Source organism: Pholcus phalangioides, unplaced genomic scaffold (genome assembly GCF_987345545.1).
Source record: "Pholcus phalangioides strain wild (caught in Gottingen) unplaced genomic scaffold, Ppha-v1.0 ptg000015l_1, whole genome shotgun sequence".
NCBI classification, from domain to species: Eukaryota; Metazoa; Arthropoda; class Arachnida; order Araneae; family Pholcidae; genus Pholcus; species Pholcus phalangioides.
The window spans coordinates 79,839,243-79,857,584 of NW_028301608.1; the positions used below are offsets into that span (position 1 = coordinate 79,839,243).

Consider the following 18,342-nt stretch of genomic DNA (forward strand, 5'->3'; position numbering starts at 1 on the left):
ATAGATCACCGGTTCCAAAATACCTTTAGCCGTTGACCTTTGCCCCCACGGAAAACTTGATGGCTGGCATGGGTCCCCACTTTTAGTTGTGGAACCCCGGAAATATTGAATTACCCCCTGCCCCTAATTTATAGCAGTAGAAATTACAGCCATCTTCAGCGACGAGAATGTTCTCGAAGAATGGAAGACATTTTATCCAGTACCAGTAAATGTGATGCAATACCAATGCAATCTATTGGACTGCAAAAAAAAACCTGAATAACGTTTCATGCTGCTGTCAAGACAAGTCACTACAAGTACAATTTTAAAACATTTCTTTTTAAGTTACTTATTTATATTTTTTTACACTTAGTACTAATTTTTTAATATAATTCTACAATTTGGCCGTGGATCCCCTCAGGTCCAGGCACCCCCAATTAAGAACCACTGCTGTAGATGAAATCAGACTCACATCACTACAGAACAAAATTAGCGCCTTCTCCTGTATATTAACTCTTATTTTTCTTTTCATCTACTCGCAACAACGGAGGTCAGGTAATGACAGTTTCAGAAAATATGTCGCCAAACTCTCAGAGTTGAGCAGCCATATTTTTCTAATATCGCCACCTGACGTGGTATTACTGACATTCAACAGCTGTTTAAGATCGGGGACATTTGATTCGGGCACCTGATCCGGGGACATTTGATCCACAAATCTATAGATTTAAAGAATTAAAAGAAACTGTTGGGTTTACCAGAAGTGGCTGCTTGCTGTTGACTCGTCTTCCTAAACGTTTTTCGGAGAAAATCCAGTCTTTGACAACTCTGCTGACGTCTGGATTGTCTGGATCGACTATCCTTAGAGCTGTGATATTCGGTTGCTGAACTACGTCTGCATTCCATTGAACAGTGTGTACATCCTGTGCCGAAGACAGAATGGGAAGGACACAAATACCATATTCAATAACGGATTGATTCCACAAGAAATTACGTGAAATTAAATAAATCTAAGATTCTTAAACTAATCAAGCTCTAATTGATGTTTTTTACTAGAAAAACCCAAATAAATGATGATTTAATATTCATTTGATGCATGGAAAAAAACATATCGCTTGAATTTATTCCAACATCTTGATGGCTCGTGAAATTGTGTTCAAGAACTCATTAGGAATGCACAAAGTCATTCCGCTTTCCTCTCTTTTCTATTTTTTTTTAAACCATCGGGATGGGATAGTTTCCTTTTGTTATATAGAAAATTGAGGTAATTCATTTCCCACGGGAAGTTGAATAAGTATTAAAAATTTACTGGGGTTTTTTTAAAGCAATTTGTCTTCTTTTTCCTTGACGCATTCGCAATGATGAGGTCGTGTATATAACCTTTTAGGTTATGCTTTAATAAATGGTGTCGACAGAACTGATAGCATTTTTCATATAAAATGAAACTTTTAAAGTAAAAAAGATTATTTCATACTTGACAGAAGCATCGCAAAAAACTAAAATAACTGACTAAGAATCAAAATGATAATAATTGATCACCGTTAAGAGAGGATGAAATAAATTTCTTAGAAACTACTCTGTCATCAGCATAGGATTTGACTGGAATAATATTGAGACTGTGTTTATAGCAAAGAGATTCTAATGATAACTACTTTGACTTCTTTGATGTTACTTTCGAGATCAGTTATATAAAAAATTAAACTCGTTAAATTTACCAATGATGTCAGCAGATACGTCTGGTAGGTTGTCATCCATTCAAGTTCTTTCGCCTGTTGAATGAAACAAAAATATTTTTGATGTTTACAAAACATTTGAAGAATAATCAAGGATGTACTTACTATTCTTTAATAGAGTTTCATTTCTCACAAAATTTGGTCTGAGAGTTTCAAAATATATACCGTGTTTCACCGAAAATAAGATCCGCTCTTAAATTAATTTCTGTTCCAAAAAATACATTAGGACTTATTTTTCAGTAATATTTTTCCGCGATCTACACTAATTATTTGCAAATACAGTGCGTGCCGCTTAATGGAATTGCATCGAGACTTATTGTTTCTGATAATAATAACCGAATTATAACTATATCCAAAGAAAATCCCGGCTGTAAGTACGATGACCATGTCCCATTTGACAAACGGGACGTATGGGAATGGGAAAACTCCGGTTTTTCCCCCACATAATAAGTTTCAGAATGTTGAATCAAAACTGTTTTTTTAAATATTGTTCTAAAACAGAGCATTTTTTCCTTCAAACCAAAATTATACCTTTTATTCAGAAATTATGAATAGAATGGAACTGTCTAAATGTGTATAACGAATTGTAATATATTTTATAACGTACGTATCATTCTACAGATCCCTCGTGGAAGTCTTCCGGACTAGGAACTGACCAAGAACTGGACTTTCTTTTTTACCTTTACACATGCCTTCACTACAGGAAAGCTATTGCAAAAGAAGCTTTACGTACGTGTGTCGTAGCTGCTCTTACGGCCCGATTAGGACATTGTGAACAGAGTACAAACGGTTTTGTAAACAAAGGAGCCTTCTGACCTCCTACATGGTACGGCAGGCTGATAACGATAAATTATAAGGGAGAAAATTAATATGGTTTATTTTTAGTTTCACAAAATATGCAAAAGGGGAAAACACTTCGACGAAAAATAATTGAAAACATACCAAATTCCCGATAAGCACAAACGAATTTTTTCCCGTGGTATGATATTGATCTTCTCCGTACTTAGCGAAAGTGATAACAATACCCGAATGGTAACATTATCCGTGATTCTAATAAGCGACATCTGCTGCATCTCCGAATTTCGGCTTGAATTTCTTGCGACTCCATTTACCGAAAACCATTATCCTTAAACTCTTATCTCGCGCAAAGAGAACTCTCTAAACCTGCGCATTTCTTGTCTACGGAGCTTGCTCCTAGCGCATTAGCAATACGGCTCTCGCTGATTTGATCCCTGGGTAGGCCCGATGCGGCCCTTCTTTCAATAGCTTGTTTAATAAACCTACAGTAATCATGAATCTCGAGATAGGCAGTCATTCTTGCATATAAATAACATGAAAATTTTTTACCATGTAACATCAAAATATGGAAGTCAGATGGCAGCACCAACAAGAACACACAACAAACGCAATTCTGGTAACATAAATACTTTAGGGCCAGCATATACACACACACGCGAAACTCTTTAATTGGTTGCAAAATGTTCAATCGTTACATTTGATTATTATTATTCTATTCAAAAACGGGACTTTTTCGCCCCTTCAGCTAAAACCCAACATTTGCTTTTGTTGTTCAAGCAATGCGAGGCGTTAGAATGGAACTGCCTAATGTATAGCCCAAATTACGATATTTTTGAATGTATAATACGTTTCATAGATCCTTGTCTCTCGGAGAAAGAAATCTGTGAATTGTCAACTGAAATAAATTGAACAAGACGTGAAGGAAAAATAACCTTTTTTTTTATCATACATTTCCCTATCACTATAAGAATTCATTGCAAAAAGCAGCTTCACAAGTACGTGGATCACAGTCGATACTACGGACTGATTACGACATTAATTTCGGAAACGTTTGTCAACGATGGGGGGAGGGAACACCTGCTAGCATCCTACATAGTCTTGCAGCGCGATAACGATAACTTACAGGCAAAAAATAAATAGGCTTGGTTAAACCTTAGCTTAAAAATACGGAAAAAAAGCTATCCGAAATCCCGATAACGAATAAGATTTTTTCTCGTCATGTTGTGATAATGGTCCGTTTCGTTCTTTGCAAGAGTGAGAACGATACTCGAATGATAACGTTACTTGTGATTCTAATAAGCGGCGTCGAACTGCTTTCATACAAATAAATGTGTGAGTCATGTTTTTCATTATACAGTGGAACTTCGCTTAACGAGCAATTCGCATAACGAGCAAAAATTTTGGTTCAGTTAACGAGCGATGATTCGCATTGCGAGCAAAAGTTTGCGCTTTGTTCATTTATTTCCACGTTATCACAACTGAGCTGATGATTTTTTGCTTCCGCCCATACACGTGTTGTGGAATTGTGGATAATATTCTCCCCTAAGGTCTCCGGTAAGCGTGCCTCAACTCGGAAAATTAACACACGTGCGAGTGTGAATATTTACGAATATTTAAACTAGATGTAGCATAGAAGCGTCGTGTATGTGAGCTTGAAATTTTTTCAAATTCTGCTTGGAGAAGACTGTGGACTGATTGCATTATTGAACGTGATTTTGAAGGGGCTAGCTCATGAACAGGAGCTTCTACTTTGTCGAAGAGATCGTGTGCATGGGGAAGACCATGGACTGGAGGTGCATGGGGAAACTAGTGGTGAAAAATATCTAGACGTTGAAGGTAGATGAAGTAATGGATCTTGCACGCACCAGCAATAGTTCATGGACGGTATCTCATCTGAGGAAGAGATAAGTAAGGAGATACCCTCGCATAAAATGAGATTAGAGAGATGTGTAGAATGTGTGGAATCTGTGCAAAACTGTGTCGAAAAGAACCACCCAAATAAAGCTGTAGCAGTGTGCGAGCAATAAATCTGTCCAACGAATACTGCAATTTACCATTTCCTAGAAATCCTAGAAAGGAGGAAGCAAGTGTCATTGGGCACTTGACATCCTAAACGATAGTACTCCTCTCTCTTGTCGTTTAGAGTAAGTTCAAAGTCAAAAATGTTTATAAACATGTTTGTAAACATTATCGTATTGTATGTTTATTTATGGCGTTATTTATATTATGTATATTTTATTGTATTATATATTATTGCGTTCAATTATTGATTAAATGTCGTTTTTATTAGTCATTTTTATGTGAATGAATAATTGTTTAACGAATTATCCGAGTTTCCATTATTTCCTACGGGGAAGTTTGATTCGTGTAACAAGCACGTTAGCGGAACGAATTAAGCTCGTTAACCGAAGTTCCACTGCATAAAATAACCATATGCGGCCCTTACGTCAGCAAATAGCTTCTGAACTTTGTGCAGCGGAAGATCGACAACGAAGTTATATTCCCTGGAGTTCTTTAGATCTTTGATCAGTTTCTTGTAATCTTTGTCTGGATCGACGTGACGGACTTTTACTTTTATGTCTTTCGCCGTCGGCTCTTTCACGATCTCCTGGAGTCTCATCAATGCTAAAGTTGAATAAATGGCAAATTAATTCGACGATCAATTGATAAACCGATGAAATTCAAAGTAGACACAAATGTAGCCAAACTCGATTATAACGACATCGAGGATCCCGCGGAATTTTATCGTTATAACCGAGGTAAAAACGAGGTTGATGTTTTCAAGGCACCTTAGTGAAAAACATAATCAGATGCAATCAAAAAATACCGTACACGAAGATTTTATTTGACATTATGTTTATGGGGTATATGACAATATTTTAAGGAGGAAAATACGGGAAATTGAGATTATACAGGGTGAACGTGACCTGTTCTGCCAAACGAAAGAGGATAAATAGACTAGCCCAAGTTGAACATGAAGCACCCTATACCAACCCTATCCTGTCTCGAACCTTTTTCAAGTTACGGTGGGTAATCGATTACGGAAAAAAATGCATGAAATCTGAAAAGCCCAGATTTGTGAAGTTTCTGAAAGACATACACAAACTAAGCACATCTTTGGAGAGCGCGAGAGCAGAAAAATCCTTTTATATAAGCTGAAACCAATTTCACCGAAATATCTGGATTTAAATCTGTATTTTTGTTTCAGGTTGTAGCTGAATTAAATTTTTTGTCGAATATTTACTTCGGCAAACATATTTTATTGATGTACTAGCTAAAATACCCGGCGTTGCCCGGGTTTTTTTCAATGAGGCTTTTTTGGATCTCGTGATATCTCCCTCTCTTTTTCTGGGACATACAAACCGTGTCCAAGTTAACCAATATGGCGACTTCCTGCACGATTCATGAAATAAACAAATCTAGATTTAAAGAAACGTAGAAATGAATTTTTTACCCTTTTTTAAGGGGAGCTAGGTATTTCGATCCCCCCCCCCCCCCCTCCTGAACTTCAAGTTATCCATCTGCCTGTTTCAGCTTTCAAAAATGCTTAATTAAACTGTGGAATTTCTTTAATGTACTTCTTACAGGCCCATAACTAATTTTAAAATATCTCAAACTATATGAATTTATGCAGTTAAATATTAAAAGACAATACGGAGACATTAATTTTCATTCTTGAGAAGATGTAAATAAAAAGTTGAAATCAATGTGTTATTGCATGGATATCCAACTCAAAAGTAGGTCCGGCTAATTACTTCATATTTAATCTCCTGGGCTTCGTATCTCTAAGCGAACTCAATATTTCAAAAATCGAGAATTCTATTCAATTTTTAAAATTATTAATGGGGCGGAAAACACCACCAAATTTCCGTATTTCTACTGCAAAATCGGCAATTTTAACACTGATTTCTATGGGAATCATACTTTGCCTGACCCTCAAACTGATGCGGATGATGATTATGACGTCTATTCAAAAAGCCTCATTACTGGGAGGTTAGAAAAAGTGGCCAACCATTGTAAAGGCATAAAATATTATACATAACTGGCAGCATTAAAGAAGTGACAAACCATTGTAAAGACATAAACACGTCTGAAACTCATCGCTAGGGAACCACGGTAACCAAAGTAAACGTTCGGAAAGTGATTGTTGAGGTCCAAAAACCATTGTTGCCCGACAGTTTTTTGCCCATTTGGGGCACTTGCCCTACGCTGACGAAATTTTAAAGTAGCTTATCGTTCAAGTTGAGTCCCATTTGGTATATATGCAAAATTTGGCGACGATCGATCTAAAATTGTAGATTTGTATAGAGAACATACACACACACACACACACACACACACAGACACACAGACAGAAAATCAGTTTTGTATATAGAGATTGCAAATAAAAGGCTGAATTTCTTCTGAACTAGAATCACAGATATGCTTTATTGTAGGCTCTTTTGAAAGCTGGCGCAATGGACAAGTTTTTGGTAAATATGACCGATTGTAGCTAGAAGGGCATTTGCTGGAATCGGCGATTAAAAATTGTGGCGACAATTCGATTTTGAACTCTGCCAGTCTTTCAGTGTTTGAAACTCGCCATTAAATCCAGATATTTTGATTAAATTAATGTCACCTCTCTTACAGGATTTTTTCTGTTCTCTCCAAATATGTGCTTAGTTGCCAGTTATGTCTCACAAATCCGGGTTTTTCAGACTTTACACATTTTTTCCCCATAATCTGTTATCCACTATAATTCGAAAACGGTTCGAAATAGGACTGGGTTGGTATAGGACGATTCATAATCAACTTGTGGGCTCGTCTATTTATCCCCTTTCGTTTGGCGGAAGAAGTCAAGTTCATCTTGTATAAATACGAGATATTGTCAGTTCTCGACAACGAAAATGTTGCACATTGCTGGAAAAATTGCCAGTTATTGCGTGCAAATCTTGGCGGGAAATAAAGTACTACAGAGAGCACGTCTGCAGCAACATAAAATATATTTCACGAAAAAAAGTTGAATGTGTGTGAAGACTGTGAGAAATGAATATTTATAGTCATATTCTTAATAATGCAATTCATAAATTATACAACTTATCTCTTGATCCCCGATTTTAGTAAAGATTGTGAATTAAAGTAAGCTTCATGCAAAATCGGTACATTATTATAAAATCAGGAATGTCCCGTATACGGGTCATACCAAGAAGCAAGTCGAACTGTTAAACATGTAATAAATCTTTTTTTAATTGTTAGTCCAGAATTAAACGACAGAAAATCATCTCCTCACACACACACAATGTGCTGAACTCTAATTGCATTATTATTATTATTTATTTATTTTTTTGGAAAACCCAAAAAAAATGGAAGCAGAAGCGTCGAAGAAGTGTCGTTATATCGGAGGTCATTGCATGTTATTGATGTTATGAGCTAGGCTCATTACCACTATTCTCTATGAGAATTAGTTGATATCACTATAATTTTTAACGTTATAGCCGAGATGTCGTTACAACCGAATTTGACTGTATCTCATTCGGAAAAATACTGTACAGTAATATCAATATTCAAAAGCAAAATAGCACCACCGAATCCTGTTTAAGTAATACTATGTTCTATGAAAATCCAATTCGTAGAGCAGGTTATATAGAGGTCTAAATGGGCCAGTTTATTTATGATCATCCTGTATAATCATGCACATATTTTAATGGGCCTAAATTTTTCAAAATATTTGAAACAATTTGTTGGTGTTTTGAGCTACTCATTACATGTATTATATGCGATATATACATGTTATTTATTGTAACATGGAATTTCACTATTATAGTATTTGGTACAGTTTATTGTTTTCGTATTGAAAAAAAAAATTCTTAGGTACTAATTATATATGACGTACCCTCGTTGTCTTCGTATATGATAGTGAAGGATTTCCAAGCTAATTTCGTTATGACATCCAGAAAGGCCATGGCTAGAGTCTTCCGATCCGGAAACAGGCTGATCGTGTGGTTCCTGGGTATGCTCTTATAATCCCAATGTGTTTGAAAATAAGGAACTTGCAGGTTATCGGAGGCGGCCTGCAGCGTTCCTGCTATGGACGGAGATGCTGGACCAAATAGAGCCGCGATGCCTTGCTTGAAGTAATCACATGCTGAAATAGAATGCATTTTTTTCTGATAAGTTTTCAATGTTTTTTCCCCAAAACATAAGCATAATTGACCTTGAAATGAATAAAAATAATAATATTCATCATTTCACAAGGAGAAATAGCATAAAACACGAGCCTGGTTGAAGATCTATGTTTCTCGTCTCATACTACGACTCATATGAAAAATGACAGCTGTACCAGACATACGAATCTCTTACCTGTGTCTCCCAAACTCTCTCTCAATGGATATTCAAACGTGCAATATTTGCGATGCCCAAGCCTACAGTACCTTGAAATGCGAGGCTGACTCATTCGCCATCTTTAAACAAAAGTGTGACATCAGTAGTCACAAATCTCTGTTCCCTATCCGTATTCTCAGTGATTTCCGATATATCAGTTGGAGCTGCGAATCTTTCCTTTGCTCAGAAAATGGTTCACTCCCCTTTCTTTCTTTCAAACCGAACAAAACTCAGGCCTATCGCCATGGGCAGTTTACTACCTAGCGAGTTGTGCCGTAAGTGTAAGTGAGGCACCTAACAGTGCGTATCTAGTGTTGTGTCCACCATTTTTCAGTGCTGCCATCTGTGTTTCAAAAGTGAAGTGAGCGAAGTGTAATGATTGAATTACATGAATACCTGTTTGTAGGTCTGCTGCTCTCTGTGGCGAGACCTTCTCTCAAGGAAATTGGTTTTCAATTCTTCTTTCGCATTCACGTCTCGAATTTGAGAACCACAGAAAAGGAACTTCAGCCGACTACCACTGTGGCACCAGTGAGGGTTCGAACCCGGATCCTCGCGATGCGAGTCCGTCACTACGGCCACTCGACCACCGCAAGAAAGAAAGAAAGAAATAAGGAAAGAAATCATGGCAGGACACTCAAGTGATAGTAAACTGTGCCGTGGTTAGCTCAAGTGATAGGAAACAAACAGCGCCACGTGTGTGATCTGTAAATGTGCTGCTGGTGACTAAAGTGATGAGAAACTGCACCGCGGGTCGCTTAAGTGATCTGGAACTGTACCATGAATCACTCAAATAATCATTCTCACCAAGAGTGGGACTGACAGGGTTCTAACCTGGGGGCCCGGGAAGATTCTCATCGGGTTTTTTTTCAATAATATAAACTCACTATAGAACGAGCCCGTGAGAAATACCGAGAGACCCGCAAAAACCAAGATGTGGTAGGCTATGCAAGTAATCTTTAAATTGAAGCTAAATGATCCGCGGGTTACTTAAGTGATCTAGGGATGTGCTGTGGGCCACTTGAGTGAGGTGGAACTCTGTACCACAGGTACAGTTCAAAAATTAGGGTGCGAACGTAGTGCGTGCTTGTTTTCGATTATGGAAATTCGCGTCGTTTCTGATTGGTTTAAAATCTTAATTTCAACTTGTTTTAGATTCCAGGTTGTGGACGATTAACGGGAAAGAATTTCTTCGGGTTTCCGATTTCGGCAATCGGACCAATCCGAATAATGGGGAAACGCTCCGTTCATTTGCATAGTGTGTCGCCGCTTTGAGCTAGGCGGCGTGAAAAGCATAAGTGGGACACTGTTCTAGATCAATAAAGTGACCCGGAATACTGTTCTAGATCACTTACATGTTTTCTAACCAATGAAGTGACCCGGAACGCTGTTCTAGATCACTTACATGTTTTCTAACCAATGAAGAGACCCGGAACGCTGTTCTAGATCACTTACATGTTTTCTAACCAATGAAGTGACCCGCACTCTTCAAAAGAATGAGCACGCTTGCATTATACCATCTTAACTTCTTTGAAATCGAGTTCAAAATATTAATTTTTGCCGGCAAATGAAATTTTGTTGTGGTTCCAAAATGTGGAATTAAACTCGATAAAGAAAGAGACGAGTACGTGTTTGATTCAGTAAACTTATAATAATGGAATATCCACCTCAAGACCTCGCAGAAGAACAATATGGCGACTTTTTTTATCTATTTATATCGTTTTATTTCTCACTCTTTTTTTTTTTCATCTATTTTTTCCCCTTCATCCTTTTCATCGTCTCCTTATTTTGATGGGGAGGTGTGTGTTTGTGTGTGTGTGTGGGGGGGGGGGAGTTTGACGAAAAACAGGGAGTCTTAAGACGTTATTTCTCAAGGAAAAAAAAAATATTTTCTCCGCTGCACACTTAATGAGGTTATTTATCCAGCGAAACCAACATTCCTGATGGAACTCATCAACGGCAGCGTTAAGACTTGGGTCGAGTAACGACGGTCGATGTGGACACGTATTTACACAGCTGAACATTACATTCTGCAACTGGATATAGCGCCGAGAAATCTCTTCTAGTAGAAGTTGGACGTACGATATAAATAAAGAGAAATCGGCCAAGAAATTCCGGGGGATTATTTGACCGTTGGTCAAGGAAACGCACAAATGAGTTATTGTCCGCAAAAAAAAAAAAATAGAACAACCCCGAGATACTTATAATGTGTTTTAGGTCAGCCGGTTCCGCAAATATTTTTCCTGACGAAATATTGACCTGAAACGAATTGTGTGTCAACGCATACATTTGTGCACACTATAAGGGTTTATTCGAACGGCTCATTTAATTGTCGTTTCGGTTCCATTATTTTGAATGGAGACAAAATTGTATAAATTCCACATTAGGTGTCTTCAATGCATGGCTCGCTGATCAGTTTTAGGAAATAGCTGAAAAACATTGAAAGTCTATTAAAATTAAACAAATACAGGGTGGGAAAAAGTCCGTAAAAATTTTAAAAATTCATCAAAACCGGAAAAGCAACCGCAATAAAAAACAGTTTGCAGGGTTAGCATCGCTAGGTCACGGGATTCTTTCAATACGGCAAAATAACTCCAAAAAGAGCCGATAGGTAGCTCTGACGTACACGAGTCAAAGAAAAGATACGCAAATAACGAACAGGGTGCCCCCAAATCGTTTATTACACCCGTATGTGTTCCACATGACCACCACCACAGGGGATAACACATTGTAGGCGAGTCACAAATCCATCAACGGCAGAGTGCAGCAGGTTCGGGTGTATACATGACACCTCTCGTACACAGAGAGGGGGGGGGGCATAGGGCGGCTCATGCCCCATGATCAAAAATTTGTTTTAATGCAAAAAAATATTTTTTTTAATTCAAATTTCAGAAGAAAATACCTTTATAGGTTATTATTTCTGTGTTAATTTCAATGTTATTTGAAAGCTATGAACTCAAAATTTATCTTTAATAACTTCATTGAGGCCCACCCTCTAAGCCATATAAATCTCATAAAAGCCCTTGGCCCGCGGACCAAATATGGTCCTGCGGGTTATCTGATGTGGCCTGCCCTCCTCAAACCTAATGTTGTAAAAATGAACTAAGCGGCACATTTTTACAGATCGCTTAAGTATCCCGTGGTACAATTCCAGAATACTTAAGCGGCCCGTGGCAAATTTTCAGATCACTTAAATATCCGGGACACAGTTCCAGAACACTTAAGCGATCCGTGACATATTTACAGATCCCTTGAGTGACATGTGACGTAATTTTAGAACACTTAAGTGGGCCCCAGTGCGGTTCTACGTCACCGCGACACATTCTCAGATTATTTAAGTGTGATCCAGAGCACTTAAGTTCAGAAATATGAGTTACATGAATGTAAGTACAATATGTGAGAGTTGGGTTATATTCTTGTTGTACCAACATTTCATTGTTCAAACATCATCTGCATTTACATTCCGAAACCCAAATATTTAAAGGGAAATGAATAGCGTTTATGTAGGTGCATATTTTATGCACTACGTATACAGGGTGCACAACTATAAGGTGCTAGCCTGGAACAGAAAATTACTGGCGAATCGTCGATCCTAGAGACAAACGTTCAATTAGTAAAAATTTCCTAATAATGTTTAGAACTCAGATACGTCATTCATGTTACAAAGAGTTAAAAATTCATTAAAATAAAAATGAATAATTTTTTATACGGACACCCTGTTCTCTAAAACCCAATTAGAAAGTTGTTGCCCAGTCTCTCCTGACGCCAAAAAAATCCGCGTTTCTATTTGCAATATTCGCAGAGATATTGGAATTCAGAAATCGGAGGAAAATTAGAAAGAATAGCGTATAAATAAGCGAAAGAAGCGTTGCCGGTTAGTTTTTGCTGTTCTTTCAAAACTTTCCCCCACAATTTTGAAATCAAATATCTCATAGAATATTGCACTTAGAAATGTGGAATTTCCTTGTTTGGCCTCGGGAGAGACAGGGTTTGCACATCAGGGTTAAAAACTTTCTAATTGAACTTTTGAGCACAAGGTGTTCGTATAGAACATAGTTTCCTAACCTGTTTTGTCCCATCGCCCCCTTCTTCAGACATTTTTTTCTCCCAGCGCCCCCCAACGCAATCTAACCCATAGAATCCTATGCTATATCCGTAGCTGTTACCGCCCCCCCCCGGAACATTCCATCGCCCCCTGGGACGTTAACGCCCACGTTGGGAATCAGTGGTATAGAAAGTTAATTCTATATAATTAAAGTTAATTCTAATACCCGTAGCTGTTACCGAAAGTTAATTCTAATACCCGTAGCTGTTACCGAAAGTTAATTCTAATACCCGTAGCTGTTACCGAAAGTTAATTCTAATACCCGTAGCTGTTACCGAAAGTTAATTCTAATACCCGTAGCTGTTACCAAAAGTTAATTCTAATACCCATAGCTGTTACCGAAAGTTAATTCTAATACCCGTAGCTGTTACCGAAAGTTAATTCTAATACCCGTAGGTGTTACCGCCCCCGTGGAACATTCCATCGCCCCCAGGGTACGTTAACGCCCACGTTGGGAATCACTGGTATAGAAAGTAAATTCTCTCTTATATATTTTAATAACTATACAGCCCCTTGCAATATGTATGAGATATCCGAGGACCACACGTTATTTGGGTACTTTTTTTATCTGGAAGTATGCCTCTAGGATCAACGGTTCGCCAGCAATTTACGGTTCGAAGCTAGCACCCTGCAGCTACACACCCTGTTTTTACGTAGTGTATAAAACACTTGTGTGGATTTAATATCTCCCTATAGCCGTTACTGATATTCATTTACAAAAGAAGAAAACTATAGGACCATTTCTTCGATGTTTCTACATTTTTACTTCGCAGCTCTGGTATTAGCAGTTATTATTAAATTTCTTCTATTTCGGCTGGTGGGAAGATAAGACATAGAAAAGCTTACTCTTCTTTCAATTTTTTTTTTCTTACTTTTCGGGGAAAAAAAATGAAGCTACAATAGACAGGAGAGAACGTGACAGAAAATAAATAAATAAAAATAAAATAGGGTTCGAGCTCTTATACTGCTATCTCAAGTATGTATATATACAAACATCTGTTCGATTGATAAAAAAAAATCCGTTCTAAAGGAAAGAAATATGCCGAAAATGTTTCTTATATCCATGTTTTCGCCTTGCCGCAGATTTAGCTGCGCTAAGCCTTAACTATTTCTTTTCTTCTTCTTTTTTAATGCGTTTTATTTTATGTTTTTGCTTCTTCTTTGGAGATGGGATGGGCGTCGTATTGATTTCTATGGATCCCTTTTTTTTATCCAGTGAAGCGAGATTCCCTGCGTCTGCCTCAAACTTTTCTTTGCTTTTATTCCCAAATTGTGATGATGATGCTGCTGCTTCCAGTCGCGTTTCAAAACTTTTTTTTCCCTGTGTGCCTCCGGGGTTTTGTTTTCCTGTTTTTCCTTCCATGCATTTTTTTGTATATACACACACTATTATTATTTTTTTTTATTTTATTTTTTTTGCAAAGAGAATAAAACTCAAATCTTACTTATTCTTTCTCAACATCCACCAGTTTGTTCTCGGTGCGTGCCAACGATAATATCAAAAATAACAACTTCTACAAATAATTTTCCTATACAATGTAACTGCGGTTTACGAGCATAACTCGTTCTGTGAACGTGTTCGTAATTCAAAACAATTGTATGGCGAAGCTAACTTTACATAACAAATAATGTAAACCGAAATGATTCGTTCCTCTCGACCGTTTCACAGACGCGAATCACTGCCGAAGTGTAGACTGATTTCTTGTATGTTATTGTATTTTTACTTATTTTATAATCGAGTACTTTCTGAGTGATAGAAGGGACTTCACGCTTTTTAAAATTATCGCTTGCATCAACACGCTTACAGGCCAGAGGCTCAGACAGTCTGTCATAGGAATTTGCTCTGAATGACATTCCCCTAGTCAGAGATGTCTTAACCTTTAGTTAGTGGCTTTAATATTTGATTATATAACCGAACTGTACTACCCATGTTATTCTACACTGGTGTGCAAAAATTAAGGACGAAGCCGAAAATTTTTTTTCTCGGACTGTGACGTCCATTGTGCCTAGCACAGATGTTTACTTTTTTTTCATTGTTTCGTGTTTACATTGTATTTTCGTTTGTTTTGTTTTTTTTACTCTCATATACTTTGAAAAAAGTGTTGTCATGTTTGTTTGGTCAGATGGAGTGGATAGATTGGTGGGCTATGGGAGGGTGTTGCTACTTTCCCAACAGATACAATTTACGTTAGAGGTTCTGCAAGGAATATTAGCGTGGGTATCTGTCTGGTATTTCCAATTCAAGTCACTGGTGCCGATATTGTACCGGTTCTCCATCCTCACTACCTTCTTTTTAGAAATACTATGGGCCCTCAGTCTCTCTACATACATGACAATGCTGCGCCTCATCGTACAGTGGCTGCCGCAGAGCTATTGGAGAGTGACGATATTCAACGCATCGATTGGCCAGCAAGGTCACCGAAGCTAAATCGAATCGAACACGTGTGGGACACTAGCGAGCCGCTTGACAGCACGTCACCAACAGTCGACAACGATTCCGGAGCTGCGAGTGGCGCTACAACAGGAATGGGCAGCAATGCCTCAACAGCTCGTTGAAAACCTTGCACTCAGCATGGGCAGACGATGTTAATCCTTCATAGCAGCCAGGGGTGATCATATCACCTACTGAACGCTGGATTTTTCTTTTCACTTGTCACATGGATGTTTCGGTCTTCTGTCCAATTGTGCTCGAAGCTAGTTTTTCAATAAAGTTCCTTTTTATCCTTTGGATTTCCTTTTTGGAATGTTTTGTTTACTTTTCCCATGTTCTTACGTCTTGGCGATCTTATGGTATTATCTGTGTCGATTTGGAACACTTTTGCACGACGTTACATTAGAAAAACCCGTCTCGTCCATAATTTTTACACACTAGTGTAATATTAGAAATATATTTAAAAGAAAATATTTTGCGATTGTTCGAAACTAAAGTTAATCTAAACTAAACTACAACTTTCATTTGAAATAGTTCATTTTGAAGATATATGGGTTCGTTGTCATGCAGTGATGTGCCATACATTATTGAGACAGTAGTTCTGTTCATGCGTTTACGAAATCGTAATCTATCTTAAAACAAAGTAATTTTTTGCCGTGAGACGAGTAATAATTCTCGTTTCTTTTCGAGTACGATGCCGCAAAAGCCAGACAAGATGACGAGAACTAATCAAAAGAAGAACAAAATTGTGAAACAAAGCTATTTCTAGCGAAAGTCGCATTCCCTTGTGTATGTGTGTGTCCTAGTAAGAAACACAGATGATGATACTCTCGAGTTGTTGCCAAGCTGCTGGGGATCCCGCTTGTGACGTTGAAAATTCTTTTTTTACTTCTCTTTTCTATATATCTCTAATCTCGGTTTTTTTATTTCTTTTTTTTTCCACTTCCCGCTTTTATTTTGTTTTTCAACAAAAGCATCACCGAATACAAAACGAGATTGATACGTGGCGAAACAATTCTCCGATATTTGTTGTCGTTGTATTTTGGTTTCGTATGGCGAAATTACGTTTCCAATAAAATTCTGATTCTACGTTTTTCAATTTTCAATAGAAATCGCAGTTTTTCATGCTTTCATTATTTGTTGACATTTTTCATTTCGATTGCGTTTTGGAAAAATTCTGTGTTTTTAGAATTAAATTTGAAGAACTTCATTTTGTTTTTCTAAAATTCCCTTTAGAAAAAAATTATTAAAAAATTTTAATAATTATTATTAAAATTATTAAACTTAAATTTTATGATAATTTTTACGAATAATTACATAATAATTTATGAAATTTCTTGAATTTTATTATGTTGAAGTTGCTTAAGATTTCATTTTAAGATCAATTAATAATTTTTCTTTAAGATCAATTTTTAAAATTTCTAATATTTTTATAATTTTAATACCGGTATAATTTCTAATAATTTTTCTGTAATTTGTAAAATATTTGGAATTTTACACAGCATAATATTATAATTTCTGAAATTTCTTGAACATTATTATGATTTTTAAACTTTATATTTTTAATTTTAATTTCTAAAATTTTATTTTGACTTTCAAAATTAAAGTGTTCTTTATTACATTGCTTCTGACGTTTTGTCAGAAAGAAGTGGTGATAAAATTCTCTGTACCCTCAGTTCTTGAAAAAATAATATTTGTATAAAAAATTAGTTGTTTGATTATAATATTACCATTAAAACACAATGGTGGTAAAATACTGTTAAAATGCCAATAATTATCATTTTTCATGAGGAGAAAAGTCTTCCCGAATAATTTCGGCATAACAGCAAACCAATGTTAACGCGTTAATCTAATCTTTCAAATTAAAAAAATGATAATCCAATTATATTTATGAACAGATCTCAAATCTTTTTCATCATTTCATGAACCGAAACTTTTCATTATTTTGATTAAATTTTTATTCAACTTCATTGATTTCTGAATGAATGAATGAACGCCAAAACTTTGCCACTGGACTTATCCCGTTGCCGAGATCTCTTCCAGCCCAGCTTCGTGGCAGAGTCTGGAACACTTTATTTTGTGTCAATTTCATTGACACAAGTTAAGTACTATTGGAGATATGTAAAATTTTGTACTCGCACATAGAACAGCATACACAATCAAATACGTTTAGTAAAGATTTGAAATAAATCAATGGATAACAACATTTTTTTATAATATTTCATTAAGAAAGTTTTTCACGATGTTAAAAAGTATGAGACTCCTTAAATAGAATGTTTTTATGAAACCTTGGAAAAAGGAATTTAAACACTGTATTCGAACCTCATTTAGAAATTTTGGGATTCAGTATACCGAGACATAAAAACAATTCTGAGAGGTAGATAAGAAAATAAAAAGCACGTTGTACGCAATATGGTGCAAAAATCTAGAAGTACAGATATACATTTTAGACCGTAAAGTAACCGCGAACATACATTTTCATTTTCTTTTATCTATAAGGTGCGTTTCATAAGAACTACGTGTAAAATAATTTACTCCCTTTTTCAAAATACCTTCCCTCAAATGATATACAATGGTCTCATCGTTCAATTCACTTTTCAAAGCAAGTAGAGAAGGTGTTTTCTGGAAGCTGTGTCAGTGAACCCTGCACTACTGAAATAAGTACTAATTCCCCCAACGGAGATTCCTCTCCTTCAACATCGGAAACGACGAGAAATCACATGTTGCGAGACTGTAGGGGGGGGTTGTGGCTTGATTTTAATATTGCATTTACTTGGATACTGCTGAAGCAACAACTTGCGAACAGGTGTAATCGTGATGTAGCGTCCAATTTCTTACTAGTTCACGATGCTTTCTCGATATGTGTTGTCGCAAACATTTCAAAAATGAAACATAATATGTAAATGCCGTATTACTTCAATTATGCAGGGTTGTATGAA

At 36.8% G+C, this 18,342-nt stretch overlaps 1 protein-coding gene across 1 annotated transcript in view; it reads right to left on the reverse strand.

Annotated features, from left to right (window-relative positions):
- Positions 1–18,342, reverse strand: part of LOC149076767 (glutamate receptor ionotropic, kainate 3-like) — a 133,155-nt gene that overhangs the window by 31,213 nt on the left and 83,600 nt on the right. Inside the window, exons 3-6 of the mRNA XM_089244429.1 lie at positions 8,380–8,631; positions 4,954–5,132; positions 1,692–1,745; positions 735–899 (exon numbers count right to left, since the gene is read on the reverse strand). Coding sequence (XP_089100555.1) covers positions 735–899; positions 1,692–1,745; positions 4,954–5,132; positions 8,380–8,631 — 650 coding nt within the window. The remainder of the gene's footprint in view (positions 1–734; positions 900–1,691; positions 1,746–4,953; positions 5,133–8,379; positions 8,632–18,342) is intronic.